Below are 25,036 nucleotides of genomic sequence, written 5' to 3'. Positions count from 1 at the left end.
GCTGGATTATTGTCACAATGAGAGCTGTGACGTGGTTGTTTGGTGCCATGTGAGAGCGGCAGGCTAAAGGTGGTGTGAGAATGAGGAGCTGTGGGTTTTGCAAAAATTCCTATCCGGTGAGTGGCGCATTGGTTTCTGTCTAGACAAAGCTCAGTTGTCGGGGAGACCCGTGCAGATCCAGAACTGCCGAGGGCTCCAGGAAGTAATGGTGGGAGAGTGTGGCCTTTTTTTCCTTTTTTTTTCTTCTCCTTGGGGGATTTCAGTGAAAGTGGCGCTGAGAGCGGCTTTTTTTTTATTGTTGTTGTTGGTGGTGGGACTTTTTCTCCCATGATAGGGCGGAGACTGCTCTGTGCATTTGTGCAGATATACACAACAACGGCATAAAACATTCTCTCCCACTCAACAGGAAATAGCAGCCCGGCCCACCGTGCACACAAAAGATATCGCGGCTGCACACAGACACACACACACACACTGCAACACACAATCCCTCTACACAATGTATGATCCATCAAATTTGCAACCAAAACCACAAAAGCATGTCTCCAGCTCTCTGTTCATGCGGCCGCTCTGTGTGACTCTATTGTCTTTGAGAGACTGTGGTACTGCGAGATAAGGCAAAGACAGGCAGCTCTCACATCACCGGATCAGTGAGCCGACAGGGCGGACCGAGGGTTCAGTAACTGTTGCACTCAGCCGGGCCCTGGGGGCTCCTTCTTGGAGACGGGTGCGCCGTTCCACTGCAGCCCAGGCAATTTGAGGTTTTTGTCTCCAGAGGATTTAATGCGGTGACAGCAGAGATATTTGGTGTTTTCCAACATCTTAGTGAAGACACAGTCTCATACAGTCGAGTAATAAAAAGACACTAGCTGGCATATTTGGACACAAGGGGTCGAAAAAAGAGCAAATTTGTTGACCTTGTGCAAGCCAGCATCCCTTTGAAATAAGACAACGTTTAGTCTGGAACTGTTTTTAGACATGTGCTCGACTCGCTCGCAACCGTTCGGTATGCCATTGGAAAAAGTTGTGGAAAGTATGGTACGAGGTACTCTTTTTTGGTTCCACCTCGGTCGAGGTTTCAAGCGACTAAGAAAGCACGTGTGCGATTTGGGACGTCCCGCACAAAATCTGGGGGGGGGGGGTTACTGTCTGCAGAGGAAAAAAACAACGTGAGAAAACTACTTGGTACCAGAAAAGGAGCCTAGCCGTGCAGTGGAATGTCAGCATTGTGTCGGTAGCTGTAACAATGCTTTTTAGTGAGTGCAGTAGAAAAGGGTGTTTCTCACTTAGATATTGTTAGACGTCGTTGGACAGGATAGTCTGCTTGAATTCCAAAACCTTGAGTATAATCTTAATCCACTTTATTTAATGTTTTTATTCATTCATGTGTGCCTGCCTATCCTTTCATCCACTCACTACAGCCCTGAAGCAATGTGCTAAAGGAGTAGTCTCAAATGAGTCCAGCCTTTGCATCATTAATAGAAGCAGCTGCACAATGCACCATTTTTTATTTGTATTCTATATATATATTTTTTCATAAACAATCAGAGCAGAGCAGGTTATAAATTCCTCCATGCGTGGTGATGATGATGTGTGGAAGAATAGAATAGCACCTGGATCGGGGCGTTTGAGCTGCATTGACTTCATTAAAGAAAACTTCAAACGGAGCCCTAATCCATGGATGCTATTCACCTCTGCAAGGTGTGTGTGAATACAGATGCAGTTACTTCTCAGGGAATCTGAGGCACATTACTGAAACCTTTGAAGTTTATAAACGACTGCAAGTGTCTGCAGGTTGTGCCACCAGACACACACACACACACAGACACACACACAGATATAAACACACGCTCAGAGGAACCTGTTCCTCTGCACGTGGGGCCCAGGGTGGGAAGAAGAGACAGGGGGACAGAAACCGGATGAGAATCTGTTGTCCCACAGCTGACCTCACCCTAAAGGTGTTGCGTGCCCCAGCAGCGCTCATGGGGAAAGGTGTTTTTTTCCGCCGTCGCCCAGAGAGAAACTCGAAGCCTGTGTGACTCAACGGTTTGGAATCCGCGTCTCCTGCTTTTAGTCTCCGCACCAACGCCTCCCGTGTGGCTTTTCAAGTCGGCCGTCTTCACACAGTAGGCCTTTCAAAGCCTTTTTGGGCAGCACCCTTGACGCCTCGATAATCGACGGTGTTGCCTGCAGATTGGAATGTTTCCGCCGTTAGTCATGCAGTCTGTCTCTCCGCCGAACTCCGAAGCGACGCCGTGTGTTTGTTTCTCTTTTTGGGAGGCCTCTGTCTCTTTTCCTCTGCACGCCGGACCGGACAGTCTGGCTCCCAGATAGCATCAGGCTGTCTGAGATTAGCGCTCATGAGGGCGCAGTTAAACTTGTCAAAGCTCTGGACCCCCGTCCCGGTGCCTGCGTTCCACACAAGGCCAAATGGCCGTTTAGTGTGTGTGGCACAACACTGATAGCCTGTCTGCATTGTTACCGCGCCTCTTAAATGTACTTAAGCCTCGGAGCTTATTGCAGAGGCTGCCGCACATCCCGGCCCATTCGGGAGCAGGCTGTGGAGCCCCGCCGGTGTTGTTGCCGGGCAGTTTAACAGTGCAACAGACAGATAATGCGGCTGCTCAGTGTCCCATGGACACACGTTTTATGATCACTAATCATTTAGGCCTTCTGTTTATCAGACAATAAATAACACCGCTCTAATCTGAGCATTTTTCCTTCGTCACACATGTACTGTACATTTAAATATTTTTTTGTATGCTGTATTTGTTCCTGGTCAGTCCTGGCTCTGTTTAAACTACACTCAATGTGTTGAGCCACAGATAATATGAGGCTTCTGCAATCTTGGTTGACCAATTAAAATTATCTTTGGCTGATGTTTATACGCATATGCATTTTGTCCCCCATGTCTGCAAGCTGAACAATCGCATTGCATTCTTTCTAATATCCATCAGGGGGCGACTCATCTGGTTGCGAAAAGAAGTCTGGTTGTATAGAAGTCTCTGAGAAAATGACTCTACTTCTCAATTGATTTATTCCCTCAGGAAATATTGTAAACATGAGTTTATGGTCTCAATCTCTAGTTTCAGTTCTTCCTCAATACAGCGTGATGTTTATTCAGTAGATTATGCTCCCATTTACAATAGATAGACGACAAAGCAGCGCATGCTTTAGGCCGGGGCTACCTTGTGATTGATGGGTCGTTACCATGGCGTTCTCAGTTCAGGGACTTGTCTGTGTTTTCATCTTACAACCTTGACCCTTTCAACCGTTTTTGATGAAAAAAAATGTTCAACGCTCCACCCTTTTGTGCCACTTCTGCTTAAAAAAATTGAAAAATTGAAAAAAAAAGTTTTACATTGTATGAACCGTATAAGCAGGGAGGATTTGAAACCAGAAGCAGAAATCATTTAGACTTTTTGGCACAAAAAGTGTTGACGTTTTCTGTCAATCCATTCATCTTTCGTAATATTTGACACGTGACTTCACAAACATATGTCATGTCGGGATACAGATTGCTCTCAGAAAATTCTTGGCAATATCACCTCGAGATTTATACAATATTCCTCCACTGTGTGCACGTGTCTTGAGTATTCTCCCTCTGGCCAGAACACAGAGGCACATTTTAATCCGGTGTGATTAAGTTCTTATTACATTAGTTTGGGCAGCGGTTGCAACACGTTCTCACATGGGCAATGCCATCATGAACTCTGCACAACTTTGCACAACGGGAGCCCACCTGTGTGAAGCCTGCACAGACGCATCAAAGAGATCACCGCTGTGAGACTTCAAATGTGTCTCTGTCGCTGCTCTGCCACGAGCTCACATGTATCACACTTAAGTACACAGGCCGGCTGCAGACGGCCACGCCACAGCTGAGAAATTGCAGACATTCTTTTGGCTCGAGGGATTTTAAAGGCTCAGCATACAAAGAGTTGCACACCTAGAGTTGGCCCATTTCTCGGATTCAGGACTCCTTTCAATCACGTTTTACAGCATCAGGTTGTGCTTGGAGATGTTCTGCTCTAGGCTTCCAAGTTTTCCCTTTTTTGAAAGAGTTTGTCACATATATTGTAGTCGTGGTTTTCAGCGTAATTTGAACTATTGGGTGAAATGCTATTTTGCTTTCACGCAAAGAGTTAGATGAGAAGATTGATGCCAACATGTTTGTTGGCTTAGCGTCGCAGACTGCACATGTGGGTAAACAGCTAGCTTAATTTAATAATGAATAATATAAAACTATTTCACAAACTAGAATGGGCACTCGGTAGAGCGCATACCTTCACATATCACAAGATTGGGCATTGAATTATGAACATTTTGGCATTAGTTGCATGCCAATTGGACAAAAATGTATCGTGCTATGGTAAAAAAAAGATGTTGACCTTTCCATGACCTTGACCTTTGACCCGATTGATCCCAAAATCTAATCAAATGGTTCCCGGATAATAACCAATCATCCCACCAAATTTCATGCGATTCAAGAAGATTTTGACCTTTCCATGACCTTGACCTTTGACCCGATCGATCCTAAAATCTAATCAACTGGTCCCCGGATAATAACCAATCATCCCACCAAATTTCATGCGATTCGGTTCAATACTTTTTGAGTTTTGCGAATAACACGCATACAAATAAATAAATAAAATAAAATTAAAATAAAAATACACGGCGATCAAAACATAACCTTCCGCATTTTCAATGCGAAGGTAATGAGAAATGACGTGTTAATCGGTGAGCTTTGGAGCTCCTGGAAGGCAGAAGTCTTTATTTCACTTTTGGGCAGAGCCAGGCTGGCTGTTCCCCCCCCCTGCTTCCATTCTTTATGCTAAGCTAAGCTAACTGACGGTTTAGATTATTTATTTTTTTAATGTAATTGAGCCTTCAGACACAACAGTGGTATGAATGTCAGCAAAGAGTTCCTTAGCAAAAGAACAGGACCCCCACCCCACCCCCGTGATGCAGCTCCCTGTGTCCACTCACACCTCGCCGCTGCAGCCGAGGGCTCGAATTCTCCAGCTGTGTTGACGGGAGAGCCACGACACGGAGGGTTCACTTCCCCGGAACAATGAGCGCACGGGTCAAGAAAGCAAAAACAATGGGAGCAGCTTGTGTCGACGAAAAGTACAATTGGGATTCCAATGTTCATGTTTTCTTTGGGAAACCTTGAATGGTCCCCCCTCAGCAGCCATGCTTTCTGTTTCCTTAGCTACCGGCCCCTTTGTGCAGCTTCTATTTTTACACCATCCTCCCCATATTTAATCATTTATACTTACGACTGGGTATCCGGCGGTACTGCTTCCTGTGCAGGAAGCGGAAGGGAGTGGGGAGGGAGGAGTGGGGGGGGGGGGGGTTTGAGGGATGCATGGTCTTGTCTCCCCTCTGTAGTCCATGTTTCATCCGCCTTCCGTCCCCCCCCCCCCCCCCTCCCGTCTGCATCAAAGCACAGAGCAAACATTAACCACATTTCAAATATTGTGTCTGTCAGTCACACAGAGTCACTTTCTTTGGTGCTTATTGTTTTTCTGTCCCAGGAACAAGTTGTCATTGCTGGGTACACCGAGCACTTCTCATTCATTGCTCAACAGTATCATGCACTGTGTTCTACCTCGAATTGAACACACAGTGTTCTTCTTGCAAGAGAAGCAGTTCCTCTGCATTGATCTTCTAACAAATGATATGTTTGCCGAAAGCAGCAAGGAACAGGCTCGGGCTGCTTTCCCCTTTATGCTCTGCAGCCAGTGCAACGGAGCGGCTTCCACTTCAAGTGCTTCCTGTGACGTAACGAGCCAGTAAAAGCAAAACCATTGTGTCCTGGAAGTGGGGATTGTGCAACAGGAGGACGTTAGGTTGACACACATTGACTCAATTGCAGATAAAGTCAACTGTCTGACACTTCTGGGAAGTTGCACAGCCATGGACATTTGTGCAGGAAATTCTTAGTAACTTCCCATCCTGTAATTTCTGCAATGTTGCGCAATGCCGCTCACTCATAAACTGAGCGCTGCGACCTAAGAAGCAGCTGTGATCATTTTTTTAACGGCCATGTCGGTCCAAGATTTTTAATCCAGACTGAAAACGAATATGTTTCCCAAAGGATGAATTATATCGACGCAAGTGATTCCCTTGCTTTTCTTCGAGCATCACCAGTCGGTCAAAGTTTTCACTTCCGCTGTGAAATTACTGGATAAATTACAGGATATCGTTTGGTGATGCTCTGACTTGTCATCTAGCACCATCATGTCAACATTTTAATTCGTCCAATTATTGTACCCCTCAGTCACACTGCAGCTGCACTTTGTCTTTAGGGATAATGAGCAACTAGTTGGGAACAATGGTAAACAGTATCTGCTCAACATCACCTGGTATTACTGTCACTGTCACTGTTAGCATTCAGCTCAAAACATGCCTCACAGAGCTGCTAACCTGTAGGTATAGACTCTTCGTCTTGTTATCGTTTTAAGTTTGAAATCTACATGAAAACATATTGAAAAGTTTGCCATTGTTCTACGATTACATGACGACGTTCATGTCCGTGATCTCAACACCTACCTTCTGATCTCCAAACAATCCTTTGCTATCAGTTCCGCGGTGTCACTGAGACCCATAACTATTTACATTACACATCAATAACTTTTATTTTGGTTCTACGCCAACCTTAGTCGACTCTTATTCAAGCTGATCACCGCAGGCGCTAAACTTGATCCCAGAGAACACTTTTCATACTCACAAAGTTTGATGGAAATGCCATACATGTTCCGATAGTAACTGAGCCTGAGATGTCCGATGTGTAGCACGATCCACGAGGCAGAACTGGCACGTTTCAAATGGGATGAATTACAAACCGCTTTCACGCTTTAGGTAAAAACACGTCTTGATTACTAAATAGAGTTATTAGTAACCAATAACTCACCGATAAGCACATCTATTGTATGTAAGTTAACTTAGTTTCTGATAAGATGAATTGATTTAGTTCACTTTGTGTATAGACAGTGAGAGCCTGAGCAGCATGGCCTTTGAGCTTCTTTCATCCCAACAGAACATCTGGATGACAGGAATAGTTGAATAGATGTAATACATTGCGGCTTCGTTGGTTTCCTTTGTGCAGAAACCAACGACATCCCCGCACACTCATTACCTTCGCATTGAAAATGCGGAAGGTTATGTTTTGATCGCTGTATATTTATTTATTTATTTGTATGCGTGTTCCTCGCATAACAAAACAAGTTTTAAGCCGAATCGCATGAAATTTGGTGCGATGATTGGTTATTATCCGGGGACCATTTGATTAGATTTTGGGATCGATCGGGTCAAAGGTCAAGGTCATGAACAGGTCAACATCTTCTTGAATCGCATGAAATTTGGTGGGATGATTGGTTATTATCCGGGGACAATTTGATTCGATTTTGGGATCGATCGGGTCAAAGGTCAAGGTCATGGAAAGGTCAAAATCTTCTTTTTAATTTTTACATTTGTATCCAATTGGCATGCAACTAATGCCAACATGTTCATAATTCAATGCCCAATCTTGTGATATGCGAAGGTATGCGCTCTACCGAGTGCCCATTCTATTTTATATAAGTAGAGCAAGTGTATAAATGTGTGTGTGTGTGTGTGTGTGCGTGTGTCCTAAACTAGGTTCAAGCACAGCTGTCCAGAGGCTGCGATGTCATCCAAAATGCACAGCGCCAGTCGCGTAGCTCAGGCCAGACGGATGGTGCAGCAGCTGAGGATAGAGGCCAGCATCGAGAGGATAAAGGTGCCTTCATGTTCACACGGTCACTCAGTGTCCCGCTTCTACTGCTTTATGTCAAGCTAGACGAGAATTTATTGTGCCCCCCTCCCCCCTAGGTGTCCAAGGCTTCATCAGACCTGATGCGCTACTGTGGAGAACACGCCAAGAATGACCCGCTGCTCATGGGCATCGCCGCCTCAGAAAACCCTTTCAAGGACAAGAAGCCTTGCACCGTGTTGTAGGGGAACACCCGAGCGGTCGTTGCTTTTCCTTTTTGATTCTCATGTGAGGAAAGAAAAAGACGTGAGTAACACTGTTCACGACTTATCTTAAGGCCAGTGTAACCCCCCCCAGTACCTTTTCACATGCAGTTCGAGGAATGTGTTTCCTCTCTGCTTTGTCGTCAGATCCCAGTTACAAACACAGTCAGCTGAATTTTTTAAATTTTTAATTCTAAGTTTCTGCAAAGCCCTGTGATACGGACACAAATGTCAACGTTTCTGAACCCCAAAAATATGTTTCGTAAGTACGTTTGATGATTGGCGACAAAGCTACTTGGTTATGGTTAGAAGAAAAAAAAAGTGTTAAAATAATAACAAAAACTGCTGTGAATAAATGACAACCACCCTTTCTACAAATGGAACAATGCCCCACAACTAAATGCAAATTATTTTTGTATGCATTCAACGTATCCCGTGGTTTAAAGAAATGTAAAAATGTAGAATGCTCAAAAAAAAAGATTCCTGGCAAATAATGCGGTTACACCAAAGAAACAAGCAGAGGTCTGACGCCTGAGAGGAGCGGTGCCATGGACGGCCGAGTTCCTGACTCTCTAATTATCACAGCGCACATAAACAAGCCCCCTCAGCCACCGGTCCAATCAGATTCTGGCTTCAAGCTTTCACCTCTCACTTATCAGACCTGCTTCCGGAAACAGTTGTTGTAGGTTGTGTGCTCCTGATAATGAGCACCCGAGATAATGATATCCTGTCGGCGGCAAGCAAAGTGAGCCGTCCATCACATGAAGAGGAAAGAGGAAAGAGGTCCACTGATGCACAGCTCCTGCTTTATTTGTGTCATCTAATCATAATAGTCTTTAAAAAGTGCCCATTAAATTGTCCTCTTTTTCAAATGTGAGCACAGACAGAAGCAATCAAATGTGTGATTCAACTTTTTCCAGTGACAAACCTATCACTTAAAATGTTGACTGGATGTTTATTTTTGAGATATGGAGAATAGCTTTTTTTTGTTTTTGCCAGCGTTGGGATACAGAGTTCATTGACAATTGTAGCTCTAGAAATTGGGGATGAATGAATTCATAATTCAGTTGTTCCTGCGTGTTACTTTGAATTGTTTTTTACACAACATTCTTTTTGAATGCTGACATCAATTGAATCTGATGTAAGGCTATTAAATATGATTTTTTTGTGACATCTAAATTGTGAAATTTGGGAACCAGAGGCAAAACTCTCTTTTTTTACAACTCAAAATATAATATACAGATACAAGTGCCGGTATCATCTTTCCGGATCGCTGCACGTTGTGCCTCACCCTTTCGGTATTCCTTAATTCAGATATTTCATTCTGATTCCATCATTGCTGACGATAAGGGTTCAACACCACTCAGTGCCATCTTATCAGATCCAGATATTTAATGTGCTGCGGAGCCGAGGCCGACAGCTGCACCTTTCAACCACTCGGAAAGCTACTAACACCCGACTGTTATACTCTTTGAGTTCACCACTGCTCTAAAAATGAGCTCTTTTTTCAGTTTTTTAGCTGTGACATTATGTCTTTTATGTGTTGGTGCTCATGCAAAACATAAACTAACGAAACCAGCCAGGGCCTTAATGATGAAGCGGTCATGCTTCAACCTTTCCAACGACCTTTTAGTCACACAAGTGCTGTTGTCTTCAACTGTGAAGAAGGAATGCCCGTTGGCGATGGGAGGATATCTTACCGGAGGCTGTTATTGTAAGTCGACATATTTCAAAAGGACACACTGTTCAATAATTGCATTGAAGGAACAGTGTGTAGCATTTAGGAGCTCTCTTTGGCCAAAATAAATACACTATTAATAAGTATGTTTTCTTAAGTGTACAACCACCATGGTAATAAGATTGGCTGTGATTTTGTTATCTTAGGATGAGTCGTTTCCATCTACTTTGGCAGTGAGTGCTCGCCTCCCGAGAACAGAACACCGGCTCCAGGTCGGGTTCTTGACGTAGTTCTTCTATCGCTTTTCACATGGGAGAACTTCCAGTGGATCAGTTGCAATCTGCAACCTCACTGTTAGATGCCAACACACTGCCCCTAAAGATGTAGCTCATATCTCTGTTTGCATTGTGGCACAATAACCACAGTATGTGCGTGCTTTAGCTGTTTATTGTATACTTTATAGAATTGTAGTGATTCAGTCAAACCTCAGTCTGGACTTGCTGTTATGCGACTTTATTTTCAACTTTTTTTAATATAAACGGAATGTGTTGTATTTTGGCTTTTGGTTGGTTTTTACTTGTGAGCATAAATTTGTGTTTTTATTATAAATACAATTTAAATGTATGTGTTTTTTTCACACCTAATCCGTGTAGGTAACAGTTTACTGTATGTCATGTTGCGACTCTACCTGTTTGTGGTAAATGCAAATAAACACAAAGAAAAAAAGTCTTTATGTCAGTTTTTTAAAATGATTATTAATGTAAGATGAATGAAAAGACACCTTGCATGAAAAGCAGGTACTTTAACCGTCTTGGTTTCTAAACCCGATTATTGGAGGAGATTATGTCGCGTAAACATGTATTTCATAACAGTGTGTTGTAAACATGCATTTATTAGTTTGTAGGTGAAATATCCATTTGCATGAATTACGCGCCACTAATCAGTATTTTTTAAAATATTCAACAAAAGCTCAAATGTGTGATGTGAAAGTGTCACAAACCCACGACGTGTTTATCACAGCTGTGTAGTTCCCCGCCTCCTTTACGCTTCACAACATCATTGTTTTGGTTCGCAAACTCACCTTACCTGCTTATCCGCTTTCAAATGAAACTCAAAGGCCCTCGTTTCTGTCTAGAGGTCATCTCAGTTTAGTCCTGTTCCCACATGTAAAACTGCACTGATGTGTTCACAGTCCCTGTGGCTTCACTTCCTGTGAGAGTTCACACGGGAAAAACTCGACCTGAGTCTGCGGCAATTACACACGGCGTGCCTCCTGCGTGTGTTTACGACTCACGGTGTGTATTCTGCGGGCAGAGACACTCCCCTGCTCAAAGGGAGATGGAGATACCTATTCAGCTCATTTGCCTCCATTAGCGCTATTAGTCATTAGCGTGTGGTAACCAATTATCATTCCATTGTTTGAGTCAGAGGTCGCCGTGTTCAAACACGAGGATGTGTCCCCAGTATCGGGTCATCGGAGCGCAGAGACATTCTTGTTTGCTCTGAATACTCCGCGACGCTTCTTTTTTGTGTGCCCCTGAGCCCTTTCCCGTCTGTGATGCAACAACAGCTCCCGGCAGCCCTTTCTCTCTCTCCCTCCTCGTGCTCTCCTCTCAGGTGTGATGTGACACCCGCAATCAGGTCAGGCCGTATATTCGTCGGCCCACATTGATGTTACGGCTCACTGGAGTCGGATGATGGCTAGCGCTGTCTTTGGAGCGGCGATCGCGTTACCTGTGGGGGCAGCGGAGGAGTTCCGGGATAAGCTGCTCAGTATCTCCAGCATCTCACCTACTTTGAGTGGCCCTTCCCTGCGTGACGGGAAGGCCCACGATTGTGTCTTTGGATGCTCAAATTGACTCATTTGAACCTCGCTCTGCTCCGGTATTATTATTGTTCCACTTTTGCGAAGAACAAAACAAAAATGCCACACTTAACTTTGTTTCAAATCTGCTAATTGCCAACTCACTCAAAGAAAAGAAAAATCAGTGTTCTGCCCACAGACGCCGGCGCTGGGACTCAATTATCAATTCAGCCGCGTGCAGATCGGCCGGTTTCATGTGCACATTTGCAAACTGCGGCCTCCGGTCATTTGACATAAACCCCATTGGGCCACTCTCTCTCTTCCACTCTCTCTCTCTCTCTTCCCTTCCAGTCTGTCCCGTGTTTTTGACCCACTTTTTTTTTTTACCACTCCCCATCTGCTGCCCACCACCTGAGAGGATTGATGCGCCCTCCCGGTTGACATGTCCGCAGCAGGTCAACCCCTCTGCGTGTACGCTGCCCGTTAATTACAAGCGGCTCTATTGTCAGTGTGTCCGTGGTCAGGGGGATGGCCTCTGGTCACGTGGGCTATTTTTTTTTTGCCCGTGAAGCTAAAGCACTGTACGGCTCTAGCAATGGAGACCTGAATAGCCCTGACTCATTCGTACATTGTCTGGTGGTCCTCTGTGCAGAAGGCTTTGTCCCTCCCCACTCTGTGCGCGAGCACCAATAATTTCTAGTTTTCTCTTTTTGCATAGTGTGAAACGCGTCTTTAATATCCTCTTTTTTCTTCTTCTTTCCTCTGCTATTTTTTAAATCCTCGCAGCAGTAAATGTGGCTCACATTGCGTAGCTGCAGAAGGTCGTGAAGAATGAGCCGTCACGTTGAGACCCATCCCACTCAGACTGCGCCTGCGATGGGAAATATCCTCCCCTCAGTGTAACTACTTCCTCAAAATATGCAACGGGTCATATTTGAGCAGTTTCCGCGCAGCAGTAAAGTGATTTCAAAGAATTTCATGCCTGCAGCGAGTCGCAGAAACTGAGCACACCAAGTCAATTACAATAAGGAAGTACTTGTACTTTACGTGATACTTTATACCTCTACTCCAATGCCTCTCAGATGCAAATACTGCACTTTAAACTCAACTACATGTTTTTGACAACGTAAGTGACCTTGCAGTTTTTGGAGTAACTTGAACAAATATTATTAAAAAATGTAAATGTATTCCAGGTTCGGATGAAATTTGCCAGCTGCAACACGTATGTGAAGTATACATCGATGCATAGATAACTAGAACGGGCACTCGGTAGAGCTCATACCTTCGCATATCACAAGATTGGGCATTGAATTATGAACATTTTGGCATTAGTTGCATGCCAATTGGATAAAAATTGACCGCGCTATGGTAAAAAGAAGATTTTGACCTTTTCATGACCTTGACCTTTGACCCGATTGATCCCAAAATCGAATCAAATGGTCCCCGGATAATAACCAATCATCCCACCAAATTTCATGCGATTCGGTTTAATACTTTTTGTGTTATGCGAGTAACACGCATAAAAATAAATAAATTAATTAATTCACGGCGATCAAAACATAACCTTCCGCATTTTCAATGCGAAGGTATTTCATAATTCAGTCACGCATTCAAAAAGTGGCCACTCTGTATGTGTACTTATGTATTTTCACTGTGGTATTGCTTTTACGCGGTAAGCTACATTTAAAAGATCCGAGTACGTCTTCCATGACGGCCTGTTAGATTGAGTAAAAAAACAGATGTAAAGTTGTAAATAACAAGTTTTGGACTCCAGTAAGGACCAAAAACAACCAAAACATTATTTAGCATTTGGTGCAAGAGAAAAGTGTTCAGTGTGGAGTAAGTACTTGAAGCTGCTCAGTGGGGTGACGCTGCAGAGCAAAAACCACGAGCACAGCCTTTTCTGTGCAGGCTGCCGTTCCTTGAGGACGCTCATCCCGCAGGACGTGGAAATCATGGAGGCGTAACCACCCTGTGAACTGTTGGTTGTTTGTTTATTTAATTCAACGTAACAAGGCAGAATTCCATGAACAATAAATATAAAGTCATTCAATTAATAATGCACGTCAGTGAGTGGACAAGTCGGAACATTGCATTGCCCTTAAAATAACCGGCGTAATCTGTGAAAAACTTTCCCTTCTGAGTTATCAAAGTGACACGTCTTAAATACAATTAAATAAAATGTGCTGTTTAATGAAATGCTTGGATTTGGTCAAATTTTTCATGAGGAATTCTTCGAGCTGAGAACTCCGACCAGTCCAGTACAATCCAGTTCTTGGGAGTCTTGTCAACGGAGACTCTGTATGTGCTCCCCCCCCCCCCTCCTGTGCATGTGCTGACCACCACATGCGCCTGTCCGCTCACAAGGATCAGTTTCCTGGAAAGGCGTCCCTTCTCGGGAAAGGCGGTCATACGTTGGAAATCCTGCAACCCAAACAGCTGAGTCACTCTTCCTTGGCCCACAAGTTCACCCTGATACGGTAAATGTGTTGGAACGTTTCGCTTCCTTGTGTTCTTTTTTTTTTCTTCTTCTGCCCCACCCGACTCTCTCTCTCTCACCCACCCCCCACCCCCCCCTCTCTCTCTCTCTCTGGGGCATTTCCAAAAGGAGTCCAACACAGACATTAACACAGGCCTTGTGCAGTCACTTTTCCATATGCACACAATACATTATTAATCCAAGTCGCCTCATCGGTCGGGGAGGTTGATAAGCGGCACCCACTGGTCCAAACAGCGGCTTTCTCTGCAGAATCGGGTCACTTTGCTCAGGGCCGGGTCCTTCCACAGCGACGACTGGGGATTCTGCACAAAAGAAAGACGCATCGCACGTTAGCGGCTGCTGATTGGTGCAAACAGATGGAAATTCTTCTGATTTGCAAGACAAATGCAGGCAACGGTTCCTCGCGAGCACCGACAACGGGTTGGATAAAGGGCACTTACGGTAACGAGAACGCAGTGCAGGTCCGTGGGCTCCCCTCCAGCTTTCCCTCCTCCCAGGATTTCTGCCAGACGCTGCATGTTGCACACCCGCAGGATGTTGATGTCATTCTCGCAGCAGAATGCCTGGATCAAGGTGAAGTGGATCTGGAGAGCCACGTCCTCCTCGTCGTCCGTGGCCAGCAGACACAGCACCACGTTGTCCGGGTCCCTGAGGCAAAGACGAGAGAAGAAATAAGTCTCAACGTTTAAACCGCAGAAGAGTTCACTCACTTAAAGAGGAGTGGTCTTATTGTTAACTCACGCATTCAGGGACTTCGCCGCCTCGTAGACTCCAACCGTGGTGCAGCCCTGAGGCAACGCAGAGCTCAGGACCTCCTCCAGCGCTTTAGCCACCGAGTCCATCCTAAAGGGAGCGGAGGGTGAATACATGTATTAAAACACTCACTCACTTCAACAACGTAGTAGGCGACGTGTCATTTGTACTAAACGTGTCCAGTTATCCTATCATTATATCCACGAGTGTTCTGCAACACACAATGCAGCTGCGACCCTGAAATTCAACGAGCGCTAGCTTAAACGCCGTTTAGCAGACCCGTGTTAACTAACGCACGCTAACGTTATAACGTCACTGTAACGTCATAATGTTACTGTAACGTTATAACAGAGAGACAAAATATAAATAGTAATTCGGCAAATGACAAACGTAACTGTCATTGTGGAAGAAACCTCACTTTATACAGTTAAACTACACGGTCCTGGTAGAAGTGCGTGCAACGGTTAAAAAAAAAAAAAAGTGTCGCTCGCGACGGTCACATGAAAAAAAAAAAGTAGAAGTAAAAAGTGTAAGAAGCTCACCTTTCTGACGAATTATCTCCACTGGTTTCTTCAAAAGTCATATTGCACATCCGAGCGGGTGGGTGCTGTTTAATATCCAGAGCAGCAATACGTGCGCCTCCTTCTGAGTGTCTCCCGGTGTGGCTGCTGGCTGCGCGAGTCCAACGTTTCTAGTCCTACACCCCACCGCCGTCCCCCACGGCTCATTTGCATAAAGAGGTCCCGTTGGTCACGTGGAAGGACGCGGTTCACTTTCATCTTGTCTTTGGGAATACAGCGACGCCCTGTGGCTGACTGGGGAATTGCAACTGGCGGGGGAAATCAGATTCGAGTAAATAAATAGCTCTGATTTTAAATTGATTACGCACACATAGATACGTTAAACAGAAGTGAGCCATTCATTTTGTATTTTAGTCGATTTTAGTTTTAGTTTTGTTTGTTGTATTAACATTACTCATATTTCCAGAGATCTTGTGACATATTGCATTAGGTTACTTGAACACATCATAGACCAAAGTAAAAAGGCCTGCTGTGAAACAGACGTATAGGCTACAGGCTGGATGGCACATGGGGTTCCAGTATCAAATGGAAACATCCACATTGTTAAGGACAACAGTAGCCTATACATAACGGTGTCTATACTGAAGTGTAAAGTCGCCCTGAGAATCGTGAGGCACGGAGACTGGACCTCAAACAGGACATAATTTGTCTGGACAATAGTACAATAAAGTTCATTAACATTATATTCATTTATTCAAAAGTTGATACAAGAACAACTGACTTTAATATTATTATAATAGCTTTCACTGTAGGCAACGAGGGACTTGAGTGGCAGCTTTAGTGAGTTTGTATACCTCGCTATGTGGTCAGAGCGCCTCTGGTGGCAGAGGAGCGCAAACGTTCAGCTTCAAAGTAGTCGGCGCTGACTTGGAGTCAGTTTTATGGCGCCCAGGTTCCCGGAAACATCTTTAAAACCGATCGGAGACCAGCTCAACCCCTAAACTCCAAATGACCGACTTTGGCGGCGCGCTGCAGCTTCTCTACCGGCAACGTGGCAACACTCATGACTTAAAAGTTCCACAGCCCCCCCACAACACCCACCCACCCACCTCTACCACACATACACACATGTAACCTACGACCCGAGGACCAACCAGCCATGTGGAGTTTACAAAGAAAGGACTGACAGAACTTATTCTTTCTTCTGGAAGTAGCCTGGAGATGGATGTGATTTCCTCTTTTCTTGCACTGCGGGGCTGCTGCTGTCAAACCTCTCAGGGCGTGCTCCACTGTTTACTCTCAGCTCACGGACCAGACTGGGGCTGGGATACACAATCCAAATAGAACGGAGGTGAGGGATTATTCATACCCTGGATGGTATGATTTTGATTTTAAATTATCATTTGGTGAGTTTTTCTTTCCTCCTCCCCTTGGATCATTATGTTTCGCACTGCTTCCTGTGCAGTAACAACACAGTGGTAAATGGGTGAACTTTATCCCCTTGTTATCATGCAGAGTCGTTTATCAGCTCCTGTTGTATGAGCTTCAGTGAAACGATGTGGCAGTGGTAGTTGTACTTTGACTGCATCTGGCTTATGCGAGCAGCAAGAGGGAGGCTGATCTTGTGTCGAGGGGTCATCATGGAACACAGGGGTCACCCCCGGCCCGACTCCGTCCAGCACTCTTACAGAACTAAAGACAGAGACAGGTATTCTCAGCAGGACAGGGACCACAGCTATCAACCGCCGGACCCCAGAGAGAGGGACAGACACTGGGCTCAGACGGATGCCCACTACAGGGCTCACTACACCAATCCACCTGCCAGACAGGAGCAGTATCCTCACAACGCTCAGCAGTATCCTCACAACGCTCAGCACTATTCTCATGTCTACGGCCATCCGGAAATCCAAAGACCACAGTCCAGGTGTGTATAGTAATGGGACTGTGCATACAGCTCTCCACAATTGGTTAAATTAATGAGCATAGTATAAATGGGCATCATGTCATCTCACACTGATTTACACCGATCGGGCCGCTGTGACTGCAACTATATATCAAAGGAAAATGTAGTTTGCTCGAGCAATGTGGTCCAAAAGCCCAGGTTCAAACGTGTGACCCTGTAGGTCGAGTGCATGTTTTTACTTCCTGCTGTTTAGTGCATGCTGGGACATTTACCTGACACCATGAGAAGGGTAAAATAAAGTCAGAGGGACGCTCTGTAGATCAGTGTTTGCAGAGTGTTATGCTCTCTTTCGTGGGGAAATGAAAGAATGCACTGTTGAAAACCAGAGGCCTTTTATTTCCAGGCATGGGTATGACTATCAACCCCACAGCCAACGGGACTACAGAGACCACTATGGTTACTATGACCAAGACTACTACAGGGGACAGCATGGACGACAAGGTACAGCGATACAAGAGAGCTCTCATTAGCAGCGCTATGTGTCTTGGTATAAAAAAATGAGCTGGTGCTTGTTCCCATTAAGATGCCGGCCCATGGGGGGTCCAGAGCTCCTCGAGGACGGCCCCTTATCGTGATGGATCCTACAAGCCGGAGCACTCGGGGAGCTCCTACACCGACGAGCACAGGTGAGCCGAAAGGTTCCATTTCTTCTATCGACAGTAGGAAGTTGTTGAGTTACATTCTTATCTTTTTTGGAAACATTGTTTGTGATGTGCAGCCATTGCTGTGGTGTTTATGCACCACCATTAAATTTTTTTTTTTTTTACCATACAGTGTCATTTGTATATTCATTTTTCCATTATGTAATGTATACACATAACTAGAATGGGCACTCGGTAGAGCGCATACCTTCGCATATCACAAGATTGGGCATTGAATTATGAACATTTTGGAATTAGTTGCATGCCAATTGGATACAAATTGCCCATGCTATGGTAAAAAGAAAATGTTGACCTATCCTTGACCTTGACCTTTGACCCGATTGATCCCAAAATCTAATCAAATGGTCCCCGGATAATAACCAATCATCCCACCAAATTTCATGCGATTCGGTTTAAAACTTTTTTTGTTATGCGAATAACACGCATACAAATAAATAAATAAATAAATAAACTAGAATGGGCACTCGGTAGAGTGCATACCTTCGCATATCACAAGATTGGGCATTGAATTATGAACATTTTGGCATTAGTTGCATGCCAATTGGATAAAAATTGACCGCGCTATGGTAAAAAGAAGATTTTGACCTATCCATGACCTTGACCTTTGACCCGATTGATCCCAAAATCTAATCAAATGGTCTCCGGATAATAACCAATCATCCCACCAAATGTCATGCGATTCAAGAAGATTTTGACCTTTTCATGACTTTGACCTTGACCTTTGACCCGATTGATCCCAAAATCTAATCAAATGGTCCCCGGATAATAACCAAACATCCCACCAAATGTCATGCGATTCAAGAAGATGTTGACCTTTTCATGACCTTGACCTTGACCTTTGACTCGATCGATCCCAAAATCTAATCAAATGGTCCCCGGATTCTAACCAAACATCCCACCAAATGTCATGCGATTCAAGAAGATGTTGACCTTTTCATGACCTTGACCTTTGACTCGATCGATCCCAAAATCTAATCAAATGGTCCCCGGATAATAACCAATCATCCCACCAAATTTCATGCGATTCGGTTTAATACTTTTTGAGTTAGGCGAATAACACGCATACAAATAAATACGCGGCGATCAAAACATAACCTTCCGCATTTCCAATGCGAAGGTAATAATACCTTTATTTGTCTCATACTCTTCTTCACAAAGTTAACAGTGACTGCTTTTATTTGTTCACATGGAAATGTTACATTAATAGTTCAATAATTGTTAACAGTTCGACAACAATTAGTTATTTATACGTTATACATGTCCAATAGCATTCCATGCCGAGCCGCTCGTTGCTGCTTCACCTATAACATGTGTGCACTAGAGGGGTTTTATCCTGGAAAGACAGAGCTGCTATGTGGGGTTTATAAACCTGACACAATATATTGTTCCCTTCATTCTCACAGGTACGACCAAGGGCGAGTCGACTCCCAGCAGCACCTCAACCACTACGAGGAGAATCCATCCAGAGAGAACGAAGAGGTGTCCTCTTACCTGGGGACATTGGAAAGCTCCAAAAACTCTGGGCTGTCTTCCAGCAGCTATGAGCTGAGTCAGTACATCAACGGAGGGGACCACGGCGAGCCCGTCCACCAATCCGACCGCACGTCTGACGCAGGTGAGCGTGCCGTTGGTTCTCTCTCTCACCCTCACTCAGTGTTACGCCGTGACGCGTGTTATGACCTTCTGTGCTCCACAGCTCCTTCAGAGCACTCGCGGGTGCATCTGATGTCAGCCCCTCTGAAGTACTCCATCCCTCATGTGGTGGTGAGCTTCGGGCCAGCGGGCCAGCTGGTACGGGTCACTCCAGGCTTGTCCACGCAGGAGAACGTCAGCCAGCTGGAAGTCCACAGTCTGGAAGTAGGCGCCACACTTGTGTGAATAAACATTATTCGACTGTCTTTGTCCTCACCACTTGTGCTGCACAATTATTGAACGATTAATGAAACTTTTCCATCTGAACAAATAAAAACAGTCACTGTTAACTTTGTGAAGAAGAGTATGAGACAAATAAAGGTGTTATTATTTGTATACATTACATTATGGAAAAAGGAATGTACAAATGACATTGTATGGTAAAAAAAATAAAATGTTAATAATCGTGCATGAACACCACAGCAATGGTTGCACATCACAAACAATGTTTCCAAAAAAGATAAGAATGTAACGTATCATTGCCTTCATGCCTGCACAGGTCATTCTAGGTGAGACCAAGGACCAGCTGGAGATGAGAAACTTCCCAGGGCCCTTAACCAGGTATTGCCACTAGAATATTTTTTTGCAGAATGTCAAAAAACTAAAATTATTATTGGTCTTGTGAGACTTAAGGCGATTGTGTTTAAAGCTCAATATTTGACTGTTGTGTGTACTCTGCTTTTCATGTGTCTGAAGGGAAGATCTGCACAAAGTGGATGCCTTAGAGTTCGCCCAACAGAGGGCCGGCGCCTGCATGAGGGGCGACGACGAGCTGCAGGATAAGAGCTCTGCTGCCCTCCTGTGGAGTCTCCTGATCCTGCTGTGCAGACAGAATGGAGTACGTGGAGCACGTCTCCTCTAGGATCAGCATCCAACAACCAATTTCAGTGATCATTGTGTTTAAAAAAAATGTCTTAATACATCCTGTCCTGATACAAAGCTCGCTCAATTTCTGTTGTCTCAGCAAATCGTTGGCTCGGATATCGCAGAGCTGCTGATTCAGGGCTCACATTCCGAAGGAAGCTGGGAGTCAGAGGCTCCCACACTCATTGACTTCAGTGACGGTGCAACTGCTGAAGCACCAACTGGCACGGGAGATGACCTGCTCACGGGAGACTGGAGCAGATTCAGCTCTGAGACCTCTGGGAAGGCCCTGCAGAGCTACACCCAACTGCTGCTGGCTGGGAGAAAAAAGGTCGTCTGCCGTTTATTTTTAACTCTCTATTCAATTCAGTTTATTTTATAGAGCCCAATATTACACATTCCAAATTTGCCTCAGAAGGCTTTACAATCTGTACACACACGGCACGCCTGACCTTTGACCTCACATTGGATCAGGAAAAACTCCCAGAAAATAGAAAAAACCCTTTCAAAAGGAAAAAAGGGAAGAAACCTTCAGGAGAGCAACAGAGGAGGATCCTTCTGCAGGATGGACAGAAGGAATACATGTCATGTGTACAGAAGGAATCATTACAGAGTTACATAAACACATTCAATGAATATGACAACATGTATGAATAGTTCTTAGTAGGCATGGACCACTCTATCTATTCATCATATGTCTATTTTTGATTTACGTAAAAGTACCAATACCACAATGTAATAATATTCCATTCAAACAAAAGTCCTGCATTTAAAATCCTACTTGGGGGAGAAGTAAAGAAAGGAGGCGTTGCTAAATGTACCGTAAGCATCAAAAGGACTAAATCTACAGAACAAGTTTATTTTAGAATGCAGCTGTGAAAACTTTTCACATTTCTCTTTTTTGGAGCGCCAACTGAAATAACTTCTCTGAATCACGTACTTTTCCCATCTATCGTTTTTTTCTTCTGCGACAACATTAAGAAGCGTGATTTATGCTTGCCACATCTTTGTTATTATATGCTCAGGTAGACATTACTCCACTGACCCTCATGAACAGATTTATTTGATTTATTTTATCTTATACCATTGCAAATGTATTGTTTAAATTCTTGCACTATGTTGACTGTTGACTGTTTTTGATTGTTGTTGTTTTGTTTGTTTGTCTAATGTAGTCAAATTCTTCGTGTGTCTAACACATGTATCAAATATATGTTTCTGATTCTGATTCTATATCTGGGATCTGAGCGTTTGTCCCCTCACACTTTACTTTGTGGTTTCCAGGAGGCCTTGGAGTCCGCGATGAGCAGCGGCCTGTGGGGGCATGCACTGTTTCTGGCCAGCAAAATGGACAACAGGTCCTACACCACTGTGCTAAACAGGTGAGGAAAGTAAAGTCGTCTGAGACGGCTGCGAGAAGTCTGAATACGACTTTACACACACGCGTGGATTAGTAAAGAAACGGCCCTCTGACAAAAAACATGTGGACACCTTTGTATCAGGAGTAAATCCTCAGCTGACTGTGTGTGTTTTCACCTGGCCTACAGGAACGCAGTGAGGCATTTTGACATTGTTGTTGCACAGCGTATTGTAACTTATTTGTTACTTCTTTGTTGTCACATGATGTACACATGCCAAAAAAGCATTGGGCAAGTGCACAGAATGGAAAAGGAGTGACTGCACAAACAGTCGATACATTGACCAAAACCACTTTTTTTTCCGATCAGAATTTCATCAATTTGGTCCAATAACATAAAGAAACTAGAATGGGCACTCGGTAGAGCGCATACCTTCGCATATCACAAGATTGGGCATTGAATTATGAACATTTTGGCATTAGTTGCATGCCAATTGGACAAAAATGTATCGTGCTATGGTAAAAAAAAAGATGTTGACCTTTCCATGACCTTGACCTTTGACCCGATTGATCCCAAAATCTAATCAAATGGTCACCGGATAATAACCAATCATCCCACCAAATTTCATGCGATTCAAGAAGATTTTGAACTGTTCATGACCTTTGACCTTGACCTTTGACCCAATCGATCCCAAAATCTAATCAACTGGTCCCCGGATAATAACCAATCATCCCACCAAATTTCATGCGATTCGGTTCAATACTTTTTGAGTTTTGCGAATAACACGCATACAAATAAATAAATAAATAAATAAATTAATACACGGCGATCAAAACATAACCTTCCGCATTTTCAATGCGAAGGTAAATATTCTGAATTTTTTTCAGCTTATGTGTCCTTCATGGTCCCCATGGTATGAATGCTTTGACAGCGCTGCTAGCATGGCGGTTAATTTGTGGAACCAAAAATGATCATTCAATTTGTTTGTACAACAATATATTTTACGTTTTTATAAGTTAATAAAATTCCGTAATGGAGAAAAATCAACGGAAATTTAGAGATGAATACACATTGTACTCTTGTGATTTAGCACATGGCACTGAAGACAGGACATCTCATCAGCTCTGTCCAACAAGTCACGTGGCTTCTCACACCCTTGCGTCTAAAAATAATTCCCTTCATTTATAACCTGTGGAATGTAATTACAGTTGTGAAAACAAAAGGAGATGAGACCTCTGAACACTTTAACTTGGCTTCCTGTTGGTAAACACTCTCAAAAGAAAAGACAGAAAAGTGTATTATTCCTTTACGAAGCGACAGGTTTGATAGTGATAGTTTATCAGTGCAATATCTAACATGCATAACAAAAGGTAGACACTCTATTAATCAATTAGTAAGCATTCGTTATTTCTCTTTGCTCTGTCTGCTGAATGACATTTAAACCCGTGCACTATATAGCACTAAACTTAAGTTTCTGTGAACTGTTTCTCATGTAACCCAATCCAGTTTTACGGACTGGCATCCGCACAATCCTTCACAGCAGCACATGCCACGAGAGGAATGCCCCGGGGGAGGGTACATGGCCAGGCAGATTTTTTTTTACATGTGATTGACATCAGCATGATGGGTCACTTCTGTGAAGAGCACGAGCAGCAGCCACACTCTCTCTCTCTTACATAAGTTGTCACGGTGTGCATTGAGACAAACTCGTCTTTTGGCAGGTTTACAGGCCAGCTCTCGGCCAGCGATCCCCTCCAGACCCTCTTCCACCTGCTGACTGGGAGAATCCCTGCTGTATCCATGGTAAAACATCCAGCCCGTAACCTCTGGGCTCATTGTTAAGACATCTGCCAGTCATTTATTAGCTCATAAGAGCCACGTGCTGCATGCTCTCGAGTCTATGCTCTGTGCCTCCAGTGCTGTGGCAATGAAAAATGGGGGGACTGGAGGCCCCATCTGGCTGTTATGCTCTCCAACGAGACGGGAGACCCTGCCGTCCAACAGAAGGCCATCGTCACCATGGGGGACACCCTCGGTACGGGCTCACCGACTCACAGGTGGTTTGATGTAATCTCTGCACCGATGTACGTCCTGATTGTTGTGCGTCGGTCTTCCCCCGCGCAGCCTCCAGAGGCCTTGTACATGCCGCCCATTTGTGCTACCTGACGGCCGGCGTTCCCTTCGGGGGATTCAATCAAAAGGCGGAGAGACTTGTGCTTCTGGGCAGCAGCCACAGGTGAGCTGCCCTCGCCTCTTAATGCCATTTGTCTGCCTTTGTCATAGGAATAAATGACCAGTAGGCAAGGCTGGTAAATGTCTTTCAGTGCTCCTGGTTTTTAATTATCTTCTGTTTGTTTTAGCGACTGTGTTTGCTGACATGTTATGTTTGGTTTGATGCGTCCTCTCTTCTCAGGCAATCCTTTAAATACTTTGCCACGAACCTCGCCATTCAGTGCACTGAATTTTATGAATACTGCCAGACACTTGGGGGCAGAGGCCTTTCACTACCATCCTTTCAGGTAGCTCCCATTTACACCAGATCGCACTGCTTTTTTAAAGAAATCATATTATTCTCACTTGCGGTCGGTCCTATGTATTCAAATCTGATGCCGAACATTGCTGCGTTGTGTGTGTGGTCAGGTGTATAAGTTCCTGTATGCCAGTCGACTACTGGACTGCGGCCTTGCATCGCAGGCCTTTCATTACTGCGAGGTGGTGGGACGGGCGATCCTCAGAGAGAAGGAGTCTTCCTTTGTGCTGACTGGAGAGGTTATCAAGGTATTAACACATCCTCCTACACACACACACACACACACATTCTGTCTTGTGCTGTTGAGTACAGTAATCAAAGTGGTTGAATGTGTATCTATTCAGATCTATATAGATGTACTTGCACGTATGCATCCTTTCTCCTGCAGCTGTCAGACAGGCTGAGACACGCCGAGGGGGAGTTCAGTGACGCAGGTGTTAGCGGAGCCGGGCAGGAACCCGACTGGCTGAGACAGCTGCGTGCCAGGCACCACGGTTTACAGGTGAGCTTCTTCATGGCTTTCATTTCAGAAAAAAAAACCTGAACTTGAGGGAAAAATATGAAAAAGGAGACGTCTATTGTTTTGGCTGATTAGAAATTGAGTTTCAACAGGATTATTAACCGGTTGGATAAAGCAAAGTGTTAGAATTTATATTTAGTTGGGTCTTTATCATTAGAAACTAATTAGTTTCTGACCTCACCACTTTCGATTAGAG

The 25,036-nt window shown here is 44.3% G+C and overlaps 3 protein-coding genes across 4 annotated transcripts in view; 2 read left to right on the top strand and 1 right to left on the bottom strand.

Annotated features, from left to right (window-relative positions):
• The window catches only part of LOC130193556 (guanine nucleotide-binding protein G(I)/G(S)/G(O) subunit gamma-12-like), a 28,067-nt gene extending 17,662 nt beyond the window's left edge, over positions 1 to 10,405 (top strand). The window contains exons 3-4 of the mRNA XM_056414078.1: positions 7,642 to 7,762; positions 7,855 to 10,405. Coding sequence (XP_056270053.1) covers positions 7,670 to 7,762; positions 7,855 to 7,980 — 219 coding nt within the window. The 5' untranslated portion in view covers positions 7,642 to 7,669 and the 3' untranslated portion in view covers positions 7,981 to 10,405. The remainder of the gene's footprint in view (positions 1 to 7,641; positions 7,763 to 7,854) is intronic.
• Positions 10,406 to 13,457: 3,052 nt separating this feature from the next.
• Positions 13,458 to 15,415, bottom strand: gadd45ab (growth arrest and DNA-damage-inducible, alpha, b). The gene is made up of 4 exons (XM_056414077.1): positions 15,276 to 15,415; positions 14,722 to 14,823; positions 14,421 to 14,628; positions 13,458 to 14,282 (listed from the first exon to the last, which is right to left on the bottom strand). The coding sequence occupies exons 1-4, from the start codon at positions 15,323 to 15,325 to the stop codon at positions 14,169 to 14,171; spliced, it is 474 nt and encodes a 157-aa protein (XP_056270052.1). The 5' UTR covers positions 15,326 to 15,415; the 3' UTR covers positions 13,458 to 14,168.
• A 928-nt stretch (positions 15,416 to 16,343) lies between these two features.
• The window catches only part of sec16b (SEC16 homolog B, endoplasmic reticulum export factor), a 25,472-nt gene continuing 16,779 nt past the window's right edge, over positions 16,344 to 25,036 (top strand). For both annotated transcript variants that reach the window (XM_056414073.1, XM_056414072.1), the window contains exons 1-15: positions 16,344 to 17,178; positions 17,561 to 17,658; positions 17,741 to 17,843; positions 19,283 to 19,494; positions 19,576 to 19,736; positions 20,071 to 20,132; positions 20,268 to 20,409; positions 20,536 to 20,766; positions 21,717 to 21,814; positions 23,512 to 23,593; positions 23,708 to 23,825; positions 23,915 to 24,026; positions 24,204 to 24,309; positions 24,431 to 24,568; positions 24,709 to 24,822. In XM_056414073.1, coding sequence (XP_056270048.1) covers positions 16,850 to 17,178; positions 17,561 to 17,658; positions 17,741 to 17,843; positions 19,283 to 19,494; positions 19,576 to 19,736; positions 20,071 to 20,132; positions 20,268 to 20,409; positions 20,536 to 20,766; positions 21,717 to 21,814; positions 23,512 to 23,593; positions 23,708 to 23,825; positions 23,915 to 24,026; positions 24,204 to 24,309; positions 24,431 to 24,568; positions 24,709 to 24,822 — 2,106 coding nt within the window. In that variant the 5' untranslated portion in view covers positions 16,344 to 16,849. The remainder of the gene's footprint in view (positions 17,179 to 17,560; positions 17,659 to 17,740; positions 17,844 to 19,282; positions 19,495 to 19,575; positions 19,737 to 20,070; positions 20,133 to 20,267; positions 20,410 to 20,535; positions 20,767 to 21,716; positions 21,815 to 23,511; positions 23,594 to 23,707; positions 23,826 to 23,914; positions 24,027 to 24,203; positions 24,310 to 24,430; positions 24,569 to 24,708; positions 24,823 to 25,036) is intronic.

This window comes from Pseudoliparis swirei, chromosome 5 (assembly GCF_029220125.1).
Source record: "Pseudoliparis swirei isolate HS2019 ecotype Mariana Trench chromosome 5, NWPU_hadal_v1, whole genome shotgun sequence".
Lineage (NCBI taxonomy): Eukaryota > Metazoa > Chordata > Actinopteri > Perciformes > Liparidae > Pseudoliparis > Pseudoliparis swirei.
Note: the sequence above shows the minus strand (reverse complement) of the source record. Positions and strands in the feature narration are given on the sequence as shown.

What these genes read in the sequence shown, in the direction of transcription:
- gadd45ab (XM_056414077.1), bottom strand. Translation starts at nt 15,325, where the DNA reads ATGTGCAATATGACTTTTGAAGAAACCAGTGGAGATAATTCGTCAGAA. An exon ending in GGAGATAATTCGTCAGAAAG is followed by an intron (nt 14,824 to 15,275) that starts GTGAGCTTCTTA and finishes CGCTCCCTTTAG; the next exon opens with GATGGACTCGGTGGCTAAAG. An exon ending in TGCACTGCGTTCTCGTTACC is followed by an intron (nt 14,283 to 14,420) that starts GTAAGTGCCCTT and finishes TCTTTTGTGCAG; the next exon opens with AATCCCCAGTCGTCGCTGTG.